This window comes from Rhipicephalus microplus, chromosome X, assembly GCF_043290135.1.
Source record: "Rhipicephalus microplus isolate Deutch F79 chromosome X, USDA_Rmic, whole genome shotgun sequence".
Lineage (NCBI taxonomy): Eukaryota > Metazoa > Arthropoda > Arachnida > Ixodida > Ixodidae > Rhipicephalus > Rhipicephalus microplus.
The window spans coordinates 193801345-193823291 of NC_134710.1; the positions used below are offsets into that span (position 1 = coordinate 193801345).

A 21947-nucleotide genomic window follows, 5' to 3' on the forward strand; every position below is an offset into this window, starting at 1 on the left:
TTCCTCTGCTCGACTAGAACACACCGTTAGTTCGCGAGCGCAGCTCACCGGGGCGCTAGCGTTGGGCGCGCGGGAACCTGTCTGGAGAGGTCTGCAGTCGAGGGTGCAGGACGGCTCTCGTCGTCTGCTGCTGCGATCCGTGCGTGTCACCTGCTGCACGAGCGACGACACCGCGCGCTCCGCTCGGTCTCACTTTACGAGTCATTGTTCGCGTTGTCAGGCGGCACGTCGGATGTCGATTAATCCAGCACTCAAGAAGTTCCGAATATGGGTTGTGGGTGAGTATGCCACCCGCAAATTATTCCATTGGGGCACTGTACTATGTGGGGTGTACGGTTTTTTTCTGTTGGCAAGTTCGGAAATCTCCGTCGGTGGTGGCGTTTAAAAAATTGCCAATTTTCCAACGGGAATTTCCGATGCGCCTGTATCGAAGGGGGCCTTTTGGCAGCTTGCTTCAACAGTCTCCTAGGCAGACTTGAACTCTGTAACAACAACAAAAAAAAAAAAAAACAAAGGGTGAAGCCCTCGGTGTTTACTTGAGTTTGTTATCACGCAGTGGGCGCTGCTCTGTGTGTACCAACTGTACCGACGTCAGCCCGCCATGTCAGCGGAGTGAATGCGTGATCGCTCAGCGACTGAATGGTGACAGCCGCCTGCTGTTTGAAAAGCGCGTCTGTCGGTCTCGATGCCGCCACGAGATTCACCGGTTTCTTCTTATTACTGCCGGCGTCTAGCTAGAGTTACGAGACTGGCACCCTAGGTGTGTATCGGGGGAAAGGAGAGGCTACGCGCGCGAATTACAACAGACGGATGCTCTGATTACAGGACACATTGTTTCACGATTTTTTCGAACGTGTGTAGCGTGATTTCATACCGGAAAAGAAGGGGGCGTCAACAAGCTCATAATACGCGTGCGACACCAAATAGAACATTTTACGTTTTCAATTAACGTCATCGCTAGTATACATTCCTTTTTATAGGTTCAAAAAATAACGACAGAACAATGTTATTTTAACACTGTTCTATTAATGTTGTCCTAGTTAGTTTAATAATACGTACGACATATATATCAACGTGTCGGCAAACAAGTATGGGTTGTTTAAAATCAAGCATTTTCGCGTGATGCATGTTCTGAAAGGTGATTCAGGTACATTGCGTCACGAGCGAATCCTGAGCAAGGAAATGATAATCCAAATCGGTGGTACTGACGTCGCCGAAATTTCATTGTGAACCAGGTGTAAGCGTTAAATTGAATCGTGGCTTCTGGAGTAGCTTATACTTGAGATTACGAGTGCCCATTATGTGTGTTATTTCAATCAAATTTATAGCTCCGAATAACGACGCTTCGCTTTCTTCTTTGTGCTGCAATTGTCACGTATACCGCAGAGTCGATGGTGACTACTGTACGGCACTATAAAAAATGAGCGCTGTTAAGACCTACATTGAAGACAAGTATTTTCAGCTCGCATAGACGCTTCCTTGTGACCTCCAAAGTACAATCTAACCATCTTCTGCACGGCTGCCCTCGTTCTCTCTCACCTCCAACTTTGGCTTAGATAAACTTCTGCTCCATTGAACCGGTGACTGTTGTGGTATGACCAAAAGCTTCATTACCATTGGTTCAACTGAAGATTCAGAATTGGTCTCTCTTTTGACAGATGTAATTGTCCGTATGGAAGTTCATGCGATTCTCGACACACTACGCCAGCACCATATATCTCAAAAGAGTATCTTTCTCTCCATATTTTCTCAAGGTTCATGCTCGCTCCCATTTTCCGTCGGAAAAAATAGGCCGTATGCCAAAGCAATTTTGGTTCTGAGTTTGACATTTCTGTCTTTTGTACCATCTGTAAACCAACATCGCTTCCTTTTAGAGTAGTGCCCTTCGAGGTATTTATTCTACTGTGGAGCTGTCAACATAGTTACAGGCCGTAAGAAACAAAGTTCGACAACCTTTCTGGTTTCGTCATTTGTTTGAAAGTAGCGGGCCTCACGTATCGTCACAACGTTGACCATTCTTTTACGATTAAAATAAGACCAGCCTGCTGGTTTTCTTCTTTTACCGTCGCCGAATGAGAGCTTTTTCAGTCTTCTGTGCTTCTTGCTAGGAAATAATAATGCAGGGTTGTGTCCATATGGTAAATTTGTTACTTTTGTTCCATTAATTTCTACTCCAACATCTTAGTTTTCTGGAAATACATATGCACTGTATAAGTGAATATAAAACATTGTGATGATAAGTTGATCTCGGAACATTCAAACGAATAACAAAGCAACAAAGGTTGCTGAACATTATCCTGGGGCCCCTAGTAAGTGTTGAAGATAACTCCGCTATGAAATATAGCGAATTATAGTATTATAACAGGGAATGTTGGGTTACTTTACAGAGATTACGAGAGAAAAAAAATGTCAACCTCAGAAGATTTTCAGGAATGTTTATTTTGCCAGGATATGCTCAGAGTTGATGATGGTCATCGGAGTCAAATAACTTGCTGGAAACGAAAGAAGAATGCAAAGATTTTTGATATTTTATTTCCATGTTTCCATCAACGACCTCATATTTCGAACATGGGCACTTGTGCTTCGCCTCTTTCTAAAACATGCTTGCTGTCGCCATCGCTACTCTCCACGTAAAGAATTAGCTTCTCTTCTCTTCCTTTTTTGTATATATATATATATATATATATATATATATATATATATATATATATATATAACAGACAATGATGCCAAATAATGTATAAGGGAAGTTATTAGAACCAATGTTATGTAAATAAGAAGAACAAAAAGTGGGGGAAGGACATGTTAAAATTTCAAAGGGGAGGACGCCCCCCTCTTCCTCCACTATTTAGTAGAAACTATTTTTCAATCTCCATTCTATTGCAGTATCAACGGTCAAGTTTAGACGTTCTTGTTCTACAGCAATGTGTTATTTTTGTTTGGGTTACTTTTTTGTTCTATGTATTCGCACATCGATCGTATGGAATGTTCCTTGCATCTTCAGATTTCTATAAGCGCGCATATGTGAAAGTAAAAAACTGTTTCCGTGCATCTTGCATCTACTATGCAGAAGCAGCGAATGGTACTTTGCGGGTATTGCGTATACGCAATATGCAGTATAGTTCGTGCGACGGCCTTGCATAGGCTTAGCCAGAGTGGGAATAGAATAACATGCATGCATGTGGGTTCGTTATGTCGACGCCAGAGAACTTTCGTTTATACAACCCTTCTCACCTCAAAGCAATGGCGGCGTTCAGCGCTGCGTACATGCCGCACTCAGTTAAGCAATTCACGAAAGCGAACCTTTGTTCTGCAGCTGTAAATATACACCGTGCGCGACGCTTACTCGCGAACATATTTACTTTTCCACGCAATAACGCGGCCTCAGAAGAGCTAACCAGGAAGCGCGCACTACAGAAAAGTAAAATCCAGTCTTCGATCAATAAGCGTGCATGCTTGACGTACATCTGCTCAAAATAAATCTCACTTAGAATGTAAACATCGTTTTCACTGAAGTAACGTTCACGAGTATAGTGGCCGCAGAGCCCCGAGGTACTCGGCTGCTGACCCGCCGGTCGCGGGATCGAATCCCGGCTGCGGCGACTGCGTTTCCGCAGGAGGCGAAAACGTTGTAGGCCCGTTTGCTCAGATTTGGGAGCGCGTTAAAGAACCCCAGGTGGTCGAAACTTCCGGAGCCCTCCACTACGGCGTCTTTCATAATCATATGGCGGTTTTGGGACGTTAAACCCCACATATCAATCAACAGTTTCCGCCAAAACAGCAGCTGAAAATGAGAGTTGTGGTTCCCCTCCATGGGACCTGATTAGTGTACTACAGCTACTTTTTTTGCAAACGGTTTTAAGCTCGTGTCCTCCCTCCTGGCGCCTGCTAGGAAAGATGATCGCGGATTTACAGGAATACGGAAAAACACAGACCGGTGCCTGCACTCGGCCTAAGAAACTTAAACGTGGCAACTCCCTCCACAAGCAAAAAAAAAAAAAAGAGCGGGAGAGAATTGAAGTGGAGACGAATAATTGAAAAAAAAAGAAGTCCTGTTTTTTGTCGTTGAGAAATGCCCTCTGGGAAGACCAGGTCGGTGAAGATGAGCCGATTTAGTTTCCGCTACCGAGTCATTGCGCGCGTGACACACGAACCTGTCTTACCACGTTGTACCAGTTTTATTCTTTCTTATGTCTTTGGCGGCCTTGAATATCATTGAAAGCCTGTTACCGTTAGTAGCTACAAGCATTACTTGAGAGAACCGAGCGTGGTGCATACGGAGTACGAAAGAGCTAGAAAGGCGTATTATAAATTGTATTAATCTGGGAATTATTGGTTGCCCGACGTAGCTCAAGTTTGTATAGGCGAGAAACAGCGCTGGCGTTGACAGCCTCTCAAGGCCATGCTTTGAGAGGCTCTCAAATTATGGCCCTAAGTAGTCGAGGGGGAGGGGTGCTTTTTATTTTACTATTAACAACAGACTTACACCAGACACCCACGAACAGAACAGCGAGAGTGTAATTCGGGTACATTTGAATTAACTTTTGAAATCACTGGGAGACCTTCTTAGCTGACTGCTGCGGGTGCTGCTGACGGTGCCATGAATACCTATGTGAATGGCTCTGATGCCGAAATGTATGCTCACTTGCTAACATTGATGTACACGGGGATGTACATGACCAACTCTCTAGCCAAAAAGATTTGAATATGATACAAAAACCGAGTGAATACCTTGCACGTCATCTCAACTCACCTTCAAAATTTCTTTCAGCAAGCCCCGCCAAAAATGGTTATCTGACTTTTACACACTTTATTAAAATGTCCATCCGTCTCCCGACCGTTGTACACGACTTGAAGGTGCCACCTGCCGATCTTTGTCCCAACGATGTAAGTTAGCACGATATCTCTTTCCTTCAGTCTTTTTTTTTTTCAGTTAGATTAAAAAGTTCTTACAAAAAAAAAAAAGCAGATCCCACGTACAGTAGAAATCGATGATATGCGAAGCACGAATGAGGAAGTTTGATATGTCCTTTTAAAATCAACACAACTTTGCGGTACGGACGCACGTATTACGCCACAAACACAATTAGAAATGTTTGCGCACTCACGTATCTAGATAAGACGCAAGTATGTTGTTTGTAGTCGCGAAACGATGACATTTCAAAGGTTTGCAATACCAGCACCCACAGTGGTAGGCATGTAAATTATGCCGTACATGACTTCCATGTCGTGATTGTCATGTTTGCGTTTGCATTTGTGTTCGTCGTCCATTCACGTTACGTAATACCAAATTTGGTGTATGTGAAGCTTGCGAAACGGGCCGCGAGCGCGTCGTGAGCGTTGTATGAAGTCATGTTTTTACATGACACGCATGTCATGATTATCATGTTTGCACCAGTCATATACCTTCGTCGTCCATTCACGTTACGTAATACCAAACTTGGTACATGTGAAGCTCGCGAAACGACCACGGGTGCCCCATGAGCTAGGCGTGTAGTCATGACTTACATGCCATGTATGGGATGATTTCCACGTCAGGTTTTGTCACTTATGTTCGCCATGCAGTCGTGTGAAAGCATACCAGTTTTAAAATATTTCATGTGAACCAAACAACTGCTAGATCAGCACGACCATGACATGTAAATCATGACATTCATGACATACGTGTTATGATTTTCATGTTATGACTAGTCATTTATGCTCGTCATACAGTTATGTTAAGCGATACCAATTTTGTTATACATTCCAAAGATAGATAGATAGATAGATAGATAGATAGATAGATAGATAGATAGATAGATAGATAGATAGATAGATAGATAGATAGATAGATAGATAGATAGATAGATAGATAGATAGATAGATAGATAGATAGATAGATAGATAGATAGATAGATAGATAGATAGATACGCTTAAAGTCGACGAAGTTCACTAGAAAATGCTTCGCTTTTAAATTGTTGTGGCACCGGCCTTGAAAGAAATCTGCTTTCATCTGCACAACCACCTAAATTCTACCGTTCGCCGCGTCAGACACTTTAACACATGCATCCATCGTTCTGTTCGTGTAGGGAACCCTTCGGCGATCTTTCTGTGTCACCGAATGACAATGTGCCTTCGCTTGGCTTAACTGAGAAAAGCCTACGTTTGCCGCTTCAAAACACATCAACTGAATTCTGAATAAAAATTCACCAGCGACATACTGGTGTCCTGCGCATTATCGTGATGCAGTGGATACGTCGCAAAAGTATTTCACTACTGAGTTACAAATGCATTTTTCAAATGTATCTCAATAGAGAAATATAAATACTCGAAATTATCTATGCGATACTATCGCGAAACACTAAGAAAAGAGTATTTTTGTCGTTTTCGTGAGCCCTCATAGTGGAGACGGCCCCACGTGTGATTTCCTACAGCCGCGCGGAACACCTCGCGCCGCAGGAGAGCAGCACAAGCGTGAACCGTGCCAGAGGTCCGTTTACCGTGTTCCCGCGCTTTTGGCTGTGCATTGCTTGGCTATACAGCGGAACACGTGCGCGGGCACGTCGCTCTGGCGGCGAACAAAGGGCGCGCACGGGAGCACTCGGGGACGGCCCATCATCCGGTGCAACGTTGCGTACATCGCCAGGAATCCGCGGCGGGGCACTTAAGCCGTAGCGCGTCCCTCCGGGTGATGGTCGGGTGCGGAGGTCGCCTCGACGGCGGGCGCGAGACGCGGAAGTTTCGCCGCCACGCTCAGGCGCCCTTGAAAGGACAACAATGGGTGGCCCGATTCGCCCGGGTCATATTTGCTCCACTTAGACGAGTGGCCGATCGGTTCTGGTCGATTAATCGCCGCGTCTTCGTGGTAGGAGAACGCCTCCGAGCGCTGGTGTCGCGCTGCCCTGTCCGTTAACTTCCCCTGCCGCATCCCGTTGTTCTTCTGTGAACGTGTGTGCGGCGAACAATGTGCGAGCACAGTGCTCAGGTGAGCGCCTTCTTGATTCGTGTCAAGCACGTCGGTTCTGCAAGCGACACGCACGCGATGGTGGGTGAGGATGCGGCTGCTGACCGCTGTCCATCGTGTCTTGGAGCGCAGCCTTCCGAGTGATTATGTGCTGCTTTGATCTCGGCTGCTGCAGCGTCGCTGCCAGTGGCCCCGTGTGGCCAGTGCACGCAGTGCTGGTCCCATTTAAGGACGTCTTGTCTTGTGGCATGAGGACAGATGCGCGTATGAACATGCGTAACCCATGCAAGCCAACGGATATTTGTGATCTGTTCAAAGTATGTACTAAAATATGAACAGAGCATAAACTATATAACATCTTAAATAACAAAATAACATCGCAAAAAATGTCATGGTGGTTGTAATAAACTAACAATAAAAGGGGGACATTGGAGTTAGTGTTCTTGAATATTTTGAAGGAAACGTGGAAGCTGGGAATATATGTCACATCAACAGGAAGGTTAATATAGATTGTATAACTTTAGCACTGTAGATACATATCTTCTTATACATCGTTCAACCTGGCGCAGTTCAGTGCCTTCCGTGAAGCTATGGAATGGGTGCAGGCGATATTTCTTATTACGTGACGCTGCACGCGGTGGTATTGCATTAACAGGATCAGCAGTTTCTTGACCCGGAACGTCTCCCGATAGAGTTCATCCATAGCAACAGAACGTGTAGTGGTTAGGGTTCTCGGCTGCTGACGCAAAGGTCATGGGTTCGATTCCGGCCGCGGCGGTTGCAATTCAGCGGAGGCGAAACGGCCCGTGTACTGCGCGGTGTCAGTGCACTTTAAAGAACACCAGATGGTCGAAATTTCGGAGCCCTCCACTACGGCATCTCTCATAATGATATCGTGGTTTTGGGACGTCAAACTCCAATTATTATTATTATTATTATTATTATTATTATTATTATTATTATTATTATTATTATTATTATTATTATTATTATTATTATTATTATTATTATTATTATTATTATTATTATTATTATTATTATTATTATTATAGCAGCCACTGAACGCCATGCGTCCGAATGTGTGCCAAGGCAAGTTTAATACGTGATATATCTTCTTAAATCATGCCACGAAATTCTTGGAGAACTGCATACAAAGCTAACTTACCAGGCGTAGATGGAGCTGAGGACTTTTTTCTAGAAATAATTTCTCTGAAATCCCACACAAACGATTTGGCCTCAGAAGAAAGCCACTATAAACATATTTTGAACTTCCTTGGCTATCACTCGGAGGAGCAAGCCTATATCACCGCCTTGATAATGCTTCATCTCTGTGAGAGATAAAGGTGGGAAGAGATAGTGAGGGTGCTTAATTAACAGCGTCAGTTCCACAGTCTCACCTTGCCTGCCTATTCACTGGCTTTCCCAGAAACCGTATCTTCCATTAAACATGATCCGAGTCTGTTCCGTAGAAGTGTGTGAACGCCATGATGGGGGCTGGTGGTGGCGCAGTCATTTGCAGCGCCGCTGTTATTGGCGTTATCAATGTAGCTTTTCAACGGATAAGCACCTCTCGTGACTACAACGCGTACGATAAAACAGAACTTGCTCTGCATCAGTTACAGCGTTATTTTCGCGTGTTCAATCGCGATCTGCATATTACGTATCCTATAATATTCATGCCACCTAACGCGGTGTCTATAGTAAATAACGGTGCTTACCATCCGTGTGCAGCACACCGAGAAGTTGCAGAACTTTATTGAGTGTTGTGTTTTGTTTATTTCAGACATGGGAAAGCCATCCGAAGAGGACGGCGCGACAAATATTCAAGCTAACGTCGGCTACGCCAAGTCCAGAGATGGCGTCTTCCAGATTATCGAAATGGTAGGTGACAAGAAAACGTGCCAGATGCAACTTGGTTCAATCAGTCCACGGATTTTATGTTGAACAACATGTGGAAGCCGTCCGTTTTACAATCTTGGTCACGCGGTCACATGATTTTTCCAATGCAAAAGCGAGCACCAGTATAGTAGACATTTCATGACCAAAATGTGTCTTGTATATATATATATATATATATATATATATTGCAACGAGCGAGATGACGTATAAACACTTCTTATTATTAAGAAGCGTTAGCCGCAACAAGCTGGTTCATGATGATGATGATGATGATCTTTGATACTCTGGCTCACACCCACAAAGGGGGATCGGCCAAGAACCAAGCAAGAACCCGGCAAGCACAAGCCACATGGACGTCAACGTCTTCTTTCACGCTGGCACAGAGCTGGCGCCACTATGCTTCGGTACAATTACTCCCCGCGCAGAAAGGAGCCAACCTGGCGACGTAGGGAAATGACACGACAAGGGGGTCATAGCACGGTTTGAGGCGTGATACGTGTACTGTTTCACGCCCACGGCAGCATTGGTCCGAAGGTGGATCAATGGGCTCAACTTCATAGTTGACAGGAAATGTTTGTCGCACCACATGGTAGGGGCCATGGTATTTCGACGAAAGCATGGTATTTCTACCGCAACATATATTGGCGCCAGCTCTGTGCCAGCGTGAAAGAAGACGTTGATGAGAGAGGGAGCATGAAGTCGATTATGACAAACTGTGAGAGAGGACGTCGAGCAGAAAATTGATCCAGGGATCCTTGCTCTGCATCGGATGGAATGTCGGTGATGCTCAACGATGACGAATCGCAGATGGCAGTTGGTAAGCAGGCAAGATCAGGAGGCAGCGGAGAACGGGATAGGGCATCGGCGTCTGAATGTCTGCATCCTGAGCGATAAAAAACACGGATGTCGTATTCCTGAAGGCGTAAAGCCCAACGAGCGAGGCGGCCAGTAGGGTCTTTCATGGACGCTAGCCAGCATAAGGCATGGTGATCTGTGACATCAAACTGGCGTCCGTAAAGATAAGTGCGAAATTTCCTATTGCCCAAATGACAACCAAGCACTCCTTTTCTGTGACGGAAAAGTTGGACTCTGTCTTCGTTATGGTACGGCTGGCATAGGCGACAACGTACTCTGCCAGCCAGTCCTCGACATCTTGATCTTCAGTGCCGCTGTAGACTGGTGGGTCACGCAGACGAGGTACACCAGGGCACATGACAGGCGGCAGCGTGGAAGATGCTTGTGGGGAATTGACGCGCTCGGTCATTGCAGAATTAGATGGTAGCTTACGGCTGCGGAGCTCCAGGATGTTACCCAGCACGTTTCCACCAAATGCAACGAGTGATTTCACGTAAAAACACTTGTTATTTATTCAAGAAGCGTTAGCCGCAACAAGCTGGTACAGGCAAGAACCCGGCAAGCACGAGCCACAGGGACGTCAACGTCTTCTTTCACGCTGGCACAGAACTGGCACCACTATGTTCCGGTACAATATATATATATATATATATATATATATATATATATATATATATATATATATATATATATATATATATATATATATATATATATATATATATATATATATTCGAAAGAATAGTCCCAGAAAGAATACTGACGTTTAGGCCGCGGGGTACCGGCCTTCGTCGAGGTGATGCACTCACACTACTACAGGTGAAGGTGAGCATTCTCGACAGATATATGTCTGGCTGGGTGAGCTTTCATACTAATAATAAACTCTCCAGCCAAGTTATAGTCCAACGATAGATGTTAAAGACTGTGCACTGACCCGACGTTTCGGGACCGATTCAGTCCCTTCTTCGGTTGCCCCGCCGCGGTGGTCTAGTGGCTAAGGTACTCGGCTACTGACCCGCAGGTCGCGGGTTCAAATCCCGGCTGCGGCGGCTGCATTTCCGATGGAGGCGGAAATGGTGTAGGCCCGTGTGCTCAGATTTGGGTGCACGTTAAAGAACCCCAGGTGGTCGAAATTTCCGGAGCCCTCCACTACGGCATCTCTCATAATCATATGGTGGTTTTGGGACGTTAAACCCCACATATCAATCAATCAATCAATCAATCAATCAATTCCTTCTTCAGTGGGGACTGCTCGGCCGGCTCTGAAGCTCTACTGCAGTAGCGTGATATAAGACAAGCAATGACGTAGTAAAAAGCACTGTTACTGGCTGACAAGAGATTGTCAGAAGCACGCAGGGAAACAATACGCGTGATTGGACAACAAAATGATTCGCGCATGAGCACTTACACCGGAAAACGGAGTGAAATATTGACGCCGCAATACATGTGTCATCGCCACAAACAATAACACTTCAGGCTCAATGGTGAGCAGATATCGATCAACATCAGCGAGTGCACAACATCCTGTCATGATCCGACAATGAAATAGGGAACTAATTTATCTGCGTGAAAGAGTAGCTGCAAAAACAGCGGAGAAGGTCAAAAGCAACTAAATGGGCAGAAAGGAAAGTTTGCCAGCACTTTCAATAATACCACAAGTAACAGCTTCAAATTTATGGGCTACATATATTTCTCGAAGCTCTATTTCGTGCTGGGAATAGAAACAAGATCGAGGGATTGCAGCTGTAAATTGTTATCAAATGAATGGCCCGGAATTTGCACGTTTTTTATATCGGAATGTTGGGAATGCTGGCAGCATGACACTTGTGGTTGTTAAATCAGTATAATATGGGCGTTTAGGTTTGTCCAATACTGTAATTTGCAGACGGAAAATTAGAGCAAATAGATGCGTGTCACACGTGAAACTATACCTTTCATCTTATAGGAGAAATCGGAAGCAGTGCTTCTAGCGATGTGTTACGTCGTCATATGCGCGCAAACCGCGGCTTCTTGTGAAGTCGACAACCGACATTAACGGAAACACTTGTTTGAGATGAAGTCAGGATGTCATGCAGATTACGAGACTACCTAAAGGCTACCCGAGGTGGCACTAGAAAGAATACTTTAAGATTAGTTTTCTGCACTGAAATGTGGAAAGTATTTTTAAGAATTGACTGATTGATATATATGCGGGGCTTAACGTCCCAAAACCACCATATGATTATGAGAGACGCCGTAGTGGAGGGCTCTGGAAACTTCGACCACAGGGGGTTGTTTAACTGAGGACACGAGCCTACAGCATTTCGGCCTCTATCGAAAGCTATTTAAGAATTGAAGAAACGTTTGGCACCGATGCTGAGTGTGTTAGGACCAGATTGCTTAGTGCCTGAATTGATTATCGCTTTTTAGCGTCGAATAAATCATTGCGATTATGTGCATCGGCTTTTTTAACAGCTTCCTCAACAATGCGAGGTGGGTATTCCTGCTGAATTAAATCTTCGCGGAGTTGTTCACAGTTTTCATGAAAGTCTGACTGTTCCGAGCAAATTCTCTTGAAGAGGAGTGCTTTAATATAAGGTATACTGGTTTACATGCGAACTTTTAAAGGAAAGATAACGATGCCTGTCGGTAGGTTTCCTGTAAAGCTGAGTAGTTAGATTGTACATGATATATTGAAAATGTGACGTCAAGAAAGTTGATGGTATAGAGAGAGTATTCGGAAGAAAACGAAATAGATTGGTGAACAGTGTTGAAATCGAATATTGGTATGTAGGATTTAACGTCTGAAAACCGCCATATGATTATGAGAGACGCCGTAGTGGAGAGCTCCGGAAATTTTGACCGCCTGGGGTTCTTCAACGTGCACGCCCCGCCGCGGTGGTCTAGTGGCTAAGGTACTCGGCTGCTGACCCGCAGGGCGCGGGTTCGAATCCCGGCTGCGGCGGCTGCATTTCCGATGGAGGCGGAAATGTTGTAGGCTTGTGTGCTCAGATTTGGGTGCACGTTAAAGAACCCCAGGTGGTCTACATTTCCGGAGCCCTCCACTACGGCGTCTCTCATAATCATATAATGGTTTTGGGACGTTAAACCCCACATATCAATCAATCAATCAATTCTTCAACGTGCACCCAAATCTGAGAAGCATTATGACCTTCATTGGAAATGCAGCCGCCGTAGCCGGAATTCCATCCCATTACTTGAAGGTCAGTAGCGGAGTACCTTAGCCACTAGACCACCACGGCAGGGCAACAGTGATGAAATCAGCTATAAAATATAATAGTTCACTTGCCCCATGAGGCCAGATAACAAACAATTTCATCGTTGAATCGCTTATAATAATGAGGCTTTAAGACTTGATTTTATAAATAAGTTATCTTCCAGAACGGACATGAAAAAACTGGCGTAATTAGGTCCAATGCAAGTGCCCATTGATGTTTTGCTTACTTGAAGATAGTGAGAGCCATCAAATTCAAAATTGTTATGCTGCAAGATAAATTTGAATAAGTTACCTGGTGTGTCCCTTCGAATGGGTTTTCGATTACACGATCCATCGTACACATGAACCACTGCCTGAATGCCATCGTTATGGGGTATATTGGTATACAGTACAATCACATCTAAAGCCACGAGTGGCGAAGTATCTGGTATCACAAGGTGTCATCAATGTCCAACAAAAAAACGGTTGGTGTCTTTCAGATAGGACGTGAGTTTACATGGAAAACTACTGATTATTTCATCCACGTAGAGTGAAAGTTGCTCCGTTACAGTGCCAATACTCAAAACAATGGGGCGTCCTGAACAGTTTGCTTCATGTATTTTAGGCAGCAAATAGAACATCCCAGGGACTGGACTAAGTGGTACGAGGGAACGTACTGCCTTATCGGCTAATTGATTTGCTTTTACGAGAGCATTGATGCTTACTCGTACAACTGCTTTAAACCCTTTAGTGAGATCATAGTCTAGGTTTTCATTAAAAAAATCGAACTGTTAAGCTGTCGATACGCTTCGCTCATATAATCTGTTTTGCTCATAAATGCAACGGCACCACCTTTGTCGGCTGGCTTTATCACGATATCACTGCGTTTAACCAGTGACGCAATAGGTTTTCTTTCCGCAAATGAAATATTTAATTTAAACGACTTTTTGCTTTTCGTATAGCTTTTGAGGGCATCGCGTTGGACGGGTTCAATGTACATGTGTCTAGGTATTTGTCACGTTGAGCTGGAGGGGTCCAACGGTTGTTGCTGAGCATAACTTGCTGCTTGTCGCGAGTGGACGGATGGTTGTGGAAAAATTCTCCTAAGCGCATAGTACGTGAGGGAGTGAGATAACTTTATTGGGTCCACAATAGACGCCAGTTAACTCGGCGTCACCTGGCTTCTTCCTTAGCCAATTGAAAATCATAATATCCGCCAGTCGCAGAACAAAAAGTGAGGCCCCGTCACACGTGCACGCGCTAATGTTGATCAATAACTTGTCCACAATGTAACCTGTGACTTGTTATTGTTTGTGGCGATAACACATGTATTGCGAAGTCGATATTTCACTCCGTTTTCCGGTGTAAGTGCTCGTGCGAAAATGTTTTCTTGTCCAATCACGCGTATTGTTTCCCCACGTGCTGCTGACAATCTCTTGTCAGCCAGTAACAGTGCTATACTTCGTCATTGGCTGTCTTATACTACGCTACTGTAGCATCTGTGCATCCTTTTGACGAAGGTCGTTCCCGCGGCAGAAGCGTCAGTTTTTTTGTTTTGTTTCCGGAACAATTTTTTCTACGTGCTTGATATACTCTTTTGTACCTTTGCGTCCGGGTCCTGTGCTGGTTTTTTCATGTTTTTCTAATAATATACATAAATATATATTGTGAGTATTATTTATGGGCTCCATCTTCTCATCTGCTCATACTCATCGTCACCACTCCAGTTTGGATTGTGGGGCACATACTCGAGACAATAAATATTCTTGGGGGTCTGGGACGTTGTTTCATATATAATATATTTACAAGCATTCTTTTTTATAGCTTTCTCTCTCAATAAGAGAGCAGAGCGGGTCAGGGAACAAATTAATGTTAAGGATATCATAGTTGAAACGAAGAAGAAATGGACATCCGCCGACAGCGCGTAGGCAAAATAACTGATGGTCATTAAGGATGGCTGACTGGGTTCCGAGAAAAGGCAGACGAGTGAGAGGGAGACAGAAAATTAGGTGGGCAGATGAGATTAAGAAGTGTGCAGGTATAACGTGGCAGCTATAAACCTCACGACCTGGCGGAACACAAGAGAGAGGAGGCCTTTGCCCCCTGATGTAGACGTAGACGTAGTCAAAAAACTTTCGTATGTATATATATATATATATATATATATATATATAAATTTTTTTTGAGCATTTGCGATCATGCTGAGAAAATTGCGGAGGTATATGCGAATGTGAGAAGTCGTCGTTATTGAAGCGTTATATTTAACAAAAATATTATATTGCCCAAAAGGCGCTTCTAACACTAGGCAACTAAGTGAAACCGTGTCGCGCTAAATATTTCATATATTTTTACTGGTCAGAGGAAATACTACGAATTTTTTTTCCCTTAATCTCGATGCGCAGCACTTTCTTGACTATGATAATTAATTTTTTTTGTGTTTCAACATTCTTTATTTTTCACCTTGCCGAAAAATTGTAATATGTTGCATGTTTTGTGTTTTTTTTAAAAAGCTCGATTTTTTGTCAGTGATGTATATACATTTTCTGTTGTATTTGTTTCTATATTATATGAATACACATTTCGGGAGTGAATAAAGTAAAATATTGTCAGAATATTGTGACAAAATCGGGGAAAATAGCATTTTGATCAATATTGTGGCCTAATTTTGGCAATGTAGCGGTTTAAGTAATAATATAGCTTAAATAATGTTGCATAGTATTATTTATCAGTAAAACATACAGAAAGTTTCAAAAGCGTAGATTTTGTTTTAAAAGAAAAAATATTCATCCGAACAACTAAGAGGTTGTATGAAGCTTGGTAGTACAATATTAACAAAAAAGGGGATAAATGCGCTACACACGTATGTGTACACACGTATGTGTACACACGTACACACACGCTAAACACAGGCGCAGTCAGATTTGGGTGCACGTTAAAGAACCCCAGGTGGTCGAAATCTCCGGAGCCCTCCACTACGGCGTCTCTCATAATCATATGGTGGTTTTGGGTTGTTAAACCCCACATATAAAAAAAAACACAGGCGCAGTGTGCCTGTGTGTCGGTCAGGTTTATATTTGTGTTGCGAAGTCTATCTATCTATCTATCTATCTATCTATCTATCTATCTATCTATCTATCTATCTATCTATCTATCTATCTATCTATCTATCTATCTATCTATCTATCTATCTATCTATCTATCTATCTATCTATATATCTATCTATCTATCTATCTATCTATCCGCCTACGACTTGTAGCTCTCATGGTCGTTTGGGTGATACAATATATACGAAAATTGGTGTGGCATAACACTACCGTATTACGAACGTCCGTGAGTATATTCATAACATGAAAATCATCGCATGTATGTCAGTTGTCATGATTGACATGTCAAGATCTTGCTGCTCCTACGGTGGTTTCGTTCACATGACATATCGCGAAACTTGTGTGGTATGACAGGACTGCATGGCGAACATAAATGACCGGCCCTCACGTGCAAATCATGTATGCGTGTCATGTAAGAACATGACTAGATGCCATGCTCATGACGCGCTCGTGGTCGTTTCACCAGCTTCATATATATACGAAGCTTTGTATTACGTGACGTGAATAGACGACGAAGATAAATGAGACGCCCAAACATGATAATCATAACATGAATTTCATGTAAAACATGACCACATGCTATGCTTATAGCGTGCTCGCGGCTGTTTCGCTATCTTCACATATACCAAATTTGGCATTACGTGACTTAAATGGACGACGAGCACAAATTCCAGGCACAAACGTGATAATCAAGACATGGAAATCATGGACGGCATATTTTCATCCACCTCGTAAAGTTGATTGATTTGATTGATATGCGGGGCTTAACGTCCCAAAACCACCATATGATTATGAGAAACGCCGTAGTGGAGGGCTCCAAAAATTTCGAGCCCCTGGGGTTTTTTAACGTGCACCCAAATGTGCACCTGTTTTTTAACGTGCACGCGTTTTTAACGTGCACCCAAACAGTGCACGTGACGATCATTTGCGTGCGCTCTCCACTTTGTGTTTCATGTCAGGTTGACCTGATTCGTTTCCTTATTTCTACAGGTGGTGGGCCTGGTGGCCTTCATCTGCGTTGAGTCTGTGGCCGAGTGCCGCGGCGCGTTCAACTGTGCGCCTCCCGGCTGCGTGCACTCGTACCGCTTCTTCGCCATCGTCAGCTTCGCCAGCGTGCTCGTAACGGCCGCCATCTTCGCTGCACGCATGCTGGGCGTTGCGCACAGGGTGCCGGTGCCGGTTAGACATCGGCCGTTTGTGGTGAGTAGTGGCCAGAATTGATATGTTGGTATCATTCGGGTAATAATTGATCTAATTTAAAACCAAATTTCACAGCCGATATCATTCCTGAACGCACTTGCCGCACCATAGACCACGGCACGTGAAGGCATGAAACATTTTGCCTTAGAGGAGAGAAGCTGCAGTTTCGCACAAAAGGCGAGCCTCAGGGATGGCAATAACAATGGCGGCCACAACTACACGAAGTGAATTTCGTAGTTCTATCGGCCGTATATACCGCAAGTCGCGGGATCGAATCCCGGCTGCGGCGGCTGCACTTCCGATGGAGGCGGAAATGCTGTAGGCCCATGTGCTCCAATTTTCGTGCACGTTGAAAAACCTCAGTTCGTTGAAATTCCCGGAACACTCCATAACGGCGTCTCTCATAATCATATGGTAGTTTTGGGGCGTTAAACCCCCCCCCCCTATCTATCGACAATCGATCAATAAGTCAATCAATCAATCAATATCGGCCATATATACATACTGCAATATACACTCTTACTGAATAAATGAATGAACATGGTACCATGTGAGCACAGGCACACGTGAGTAGATTTTGTTCTATAGTTATAGTGCGACAGTGCTAGTGAGATGCAAACACTTTGCATTGCCTCTTGTTTCAGCGCGCCTCCGAAACTCGGCGAGTAACAATACGTTCAACGTAAGAGACACAAGAGTGCGCACGAAGCCAATGACTCTATCTGCGTGTCCAGCCTATGCATCCTCCGCATTATATACATATACATTGAAGGTTAGGCACGGGTGGCTCATGCGCGATCGGCCCCACTAAGATTACAGCGGGACAGAGGGATGCGTGTACCTCCGACCACTTTTAAGTAACAGCCGTATTGTCGTTAATTTTGTCATAATCGGTTCATCATTATAATACAAATTGAAGGACAAGGTTTTCTTTCTGAAGTTGACGCCGCAACCGTGAATTGTTCAGTAGCACATATATAGCTATGAGTTGGCATGCGTGGTCACGGCGCTGATTTCACACTCTTTTTCGTGCTTCTGTGACGCTGCCTCAACAAATTCTCAGAAACTTGCCATTTTATGACCCCACGTCAGATTACACAATGCATGTAATATAATTTACTTATAAAAAGTAATGACCTTGACATGCAGACACCGCTAAATCTATGTAAAGCCCAAAGGGTTTTAGATCCATTATGTCGAGGCGAGATTCGGAACTTCGAGCCGGTTTTGCCACCTTATTTTTATTTTGCGCGCGTTCTGGCTTACCGAGCTTCCATTCCCGAAAAATTGGTGCCTTTGCTTTCATCACGCGTTAATTTACTAGTGCAAGAGAAATTGTTTTCGGTGTCGTGCCCCTGAATTTTCTTTCTTTTTTCTGTTCTCCGTGAGTATTGTCCATTCAAATTTCAACGACTGTGTGGGGATAGGGGAACCTACCGCTATTTTAAGAGCTCGATGGATCAGACATACAGGTTCAATGTATTACTTAACCCTTCACTAGAGCGGCTTTATTTTGCACGTATTCACTTTGTGCGATTTCCCTTCCCGCAGGAACGTCTGTACCTGATTACAACAGTCATTTTGTACTTCTTCGCGGATGCCTTCATCATCGCTTTTCATGGGAACCGTCTCGGATACCAATGTGCTGCTGTGAGTATCAGTGTTGATAACCGTAAGATAATTACCCTACTTGTAGAGTAATTTCAGAATTTCTTGGCCTGCGTGAGTTAGTAGGGCGCAGAGATGCAAAAGCTATAGGCCAATAGCGCCAATTTGATACCGTTCACCATTTTTGCACCGAGCTGCGCCAAAGCCAACCAATTTGTCGAAATTGTGCCACGCTGCGCCAAAATGCCCAACCAGCCTAAATTTTTTTTTCAGTTACGCTACTTTCATCGAGAAATAGAGGCCACATTAGCCACCTAGCTGTAGTTCGCATGATCAGCCAATCCAGGGATCCAGGCACGCAGGCACTAATTTCAAACTATGGTGTAAGATTAGGTCACTACGTCAGGACATTCGCGAAACGCAATCGATCAGATGTAGTAACAACGCCGTGCGCCCATTGATGCGCTGACCGCAGCGGATACTTATCGGCGGGATGACGCAAGACAAAATACGTTGCTGTAGCCAGCAAAACTTCGCGGAAAATATGAATTTCCCAGTGAGCAAACGCAGCTATGTAATGTTAGAAACTAAATTTGGAAGCGTATGCCACTGCTAAAGCACGTAAACAAACTCGACGTGCTGCGAACGCCGATGTTGCAGGCAACCACGTAAGTTGCCATAGTAACGGCACATGTGATAGATATGCGGTACCATCGCCGGACCAACAGGTGCGTGCCATTGTTACTTTATCTAGTCAAACGCGCCTTGCAAGCGAGACAAGATGTTGTGCCTTAAACACCACAGAGTTCCCCAATATACACTAGAGGGAACTCTGGCGCTAGTGTCTACAGGAACTGCAACGCACGGCGCTTCAGCGAGCATGGGAATAATGGGTAGTACACATATTTGTCTAGTATTCGTACTTCTGGCCTGCTTTTGGCTCCGTGTGTGTTTGTGTGGGTTGGAGCTGTTTTCTTACGAAACAAGTATTAGCAAATGTTCAGTGGTTGCGCTTCACCATTCTATTCTTTTAGACTTACTTTCCAAATTGGCTCACGAAGTTCAAAAGGGTTTAATCTTTCTTTCAAAACGAAACCGTAACCAGCAATAAACGAAGCCGCATATACAATTTGCGCCGGCAAATACGAAGACTAAGCAAATGTGTGTGCTACCCATCATTCCTATGGTCGCTGAACGATAGCAGCGCCAGAGTGCCCTCTAGTTAATTTTAGGAAACTCTATGCTAAACCTAACCCCATCTTGAAGTAAGAAAAAAATTGGCGGATCCTTCTTTTTGGAAATCGGTATAACACGAAAGTGAAACGTGTCCTCGCAGAGGTCGTTGAGCGCCCATTGAGCATTGTTTCACCACAACGGCAAAGGAATTAATCACACAGCAACAGAGTGCAATGTCATGCGAAGAACGACAAAGAGCTCGAAACACTCCGAGCACGCCTCAAGCAGAAAGCACCCACGAAAGGAGCATACGCATGACGAGCGCGGGCAAACAACTAGCACAGCTCGGCACTTGAAGCACGCTGCTCGAACACAAAGAAAGACACACGAAATGAACGCACAGGTATACACAGGACGAGCGCGAACAACTGTCGCAATTATTTCTCGTGTTTAAGAAGCGCGCTCCTTTCGTAAACGAGGCCGCAGCAGCGAGCGAAGTGACCTTCGGGCTCTTTTAACCACTTTACTTTTAAAAAAATTGTGGTGGAAGCACGAGAGGTACAAAGCGCATGAATCCCGAGATAAGCTCGCGTGCGAGAGAGCCACCCCGGTAGAGAACATATATAGACAGTTTAATAATTGCAAGCGTTGGCCCCCCCCCCCCTCCCCCCAAAGAAAACAAACTTTCGATCACCTCAGTTACCAACTCCTAAAGTCGAAACTGAAAGGAGGCTTTCACGTTTCTTCAGGGGCAAGGAAAGTCTCCTATTAGTTTTTCAGATAAAAAGAGCGTGCGTGATATTCAAGGGAATCTTTTAAAACTTTCGTGTAGCTCAAAAGAACACGTATTTGAGTATATTTTGTCAAATTAGAGAAGAAAAGTGTAGAAAATTAGCTGGCTATTTGTTAACGCTCTTCTTACCCACCGATGCTGTTAAAGCACAGCGGTGTACGGAACCGGTTGTCATCAAGGGCCTGTGTTTGTAAACAGCGAAAGGATCTATAGGCACTTTGACCACGCTATGTGGAGGCGCGCGTGCATAGTGACCTGCGGGCTGGCGTGGCACGAACGACCTTTGGAGCGCGCGCCCAACGAACGCCTGTCGTGCCATCTCGCTACTGATGACAAAAACGTGCTGAAGTTGCTGAGCTCTGAGCACCGCCAGTGGTGCATGGTGTGTATATAGAAGGCTTGCCCTTAGCTAGTGCTAGAAGGTCACTTTGTGATAGTGGTTAGCATTCGACGCCCCTCTGCGGAACTTTTCCTTCTCGTTTTTTTTTCTTTGCAATCTGTAAATATATACTTTGAACGTAATATCCGTGACGGGAAATGCGTCAGCGAAGCCGTGGTGGACCCTAGCATAAAACACTTTCGTGTTAAAAACAAGGGGGGTGCAGATTCCACGTACCTTGGGAATTGATGTTATGGGGATACAAATGTGATTGCGTTAGAATTTTTATTGGGCAAAGTGCTACAAAATGAAGTTGACGATATCTACAAATGTTGTACAGTCGCATATGTTTTCACGACGCCAACAGCAACATGACTATTAGCAAGACCAGACGCAGTAAGTTGATATGTAGCGCTTATGCTCGCGAGCATGGTACCCTGTCAATGACCCCACAAATCAGCTTGAGGAATTAGAAACTGACGATCAGCTAAATATATAAACGATCCGCGCGACATTTCCGAGGGTTACTGTCTCAAAGAGATCCAAAAACTTTTATTGAATAAAAATGGAAGTGTCTTCATTCACACATGTCACCAGCATAGGGCAGAGACGAAAGATTTTAAACTACCCCATGCTACCATTGTTGTTGTTGTTTTCTCAGGTGTTGTTTTTTTTATTTTTTCCATCACCTCCCATATTCGTTCCTTCCCTGGAGAGGCATTTAAGTTTTCCTATAGTAGTTGGTTCCAGTTGATAAGCTAAAAGAAAACCTTAAGTGCTTCCTTAAACACA

General features: G+C 44.2%; 1 protein-coding gene across 5 annotated transcripts in view; it reads left to right on the plus strand.

Moving 5' to 3' along the window:
- The window catches only part of LOC119177347 (uncharacterized), a 62286-nt gene that overhangs the window by 29990 nt on the left and 10349 nt on the right, over positions 1-21947 (plus strand). For 4 of the 5 annotated variants that reach the window (XM_037428825.2, XM_075878417.1, XM_075878416.1 and 1 more), the window contains 3 exons: positions 8728-8825; positions 16990-17199; positions 18751-18849. In XM_037428825.2, the coding sequence (XP_037284722.2) occupies positions 8728-8825; positions 16990-17199; positions 18751-18849 (407 nt within the window). Of the gene's footprint in view, positions 1-92; positions 279-8727; positions 8826-16989; positions 17200-18750; positions 18850-21947 lie in introns of those variants that run through there. The other variant, XM_037428826.2, reaches the window with a different exon arrangement.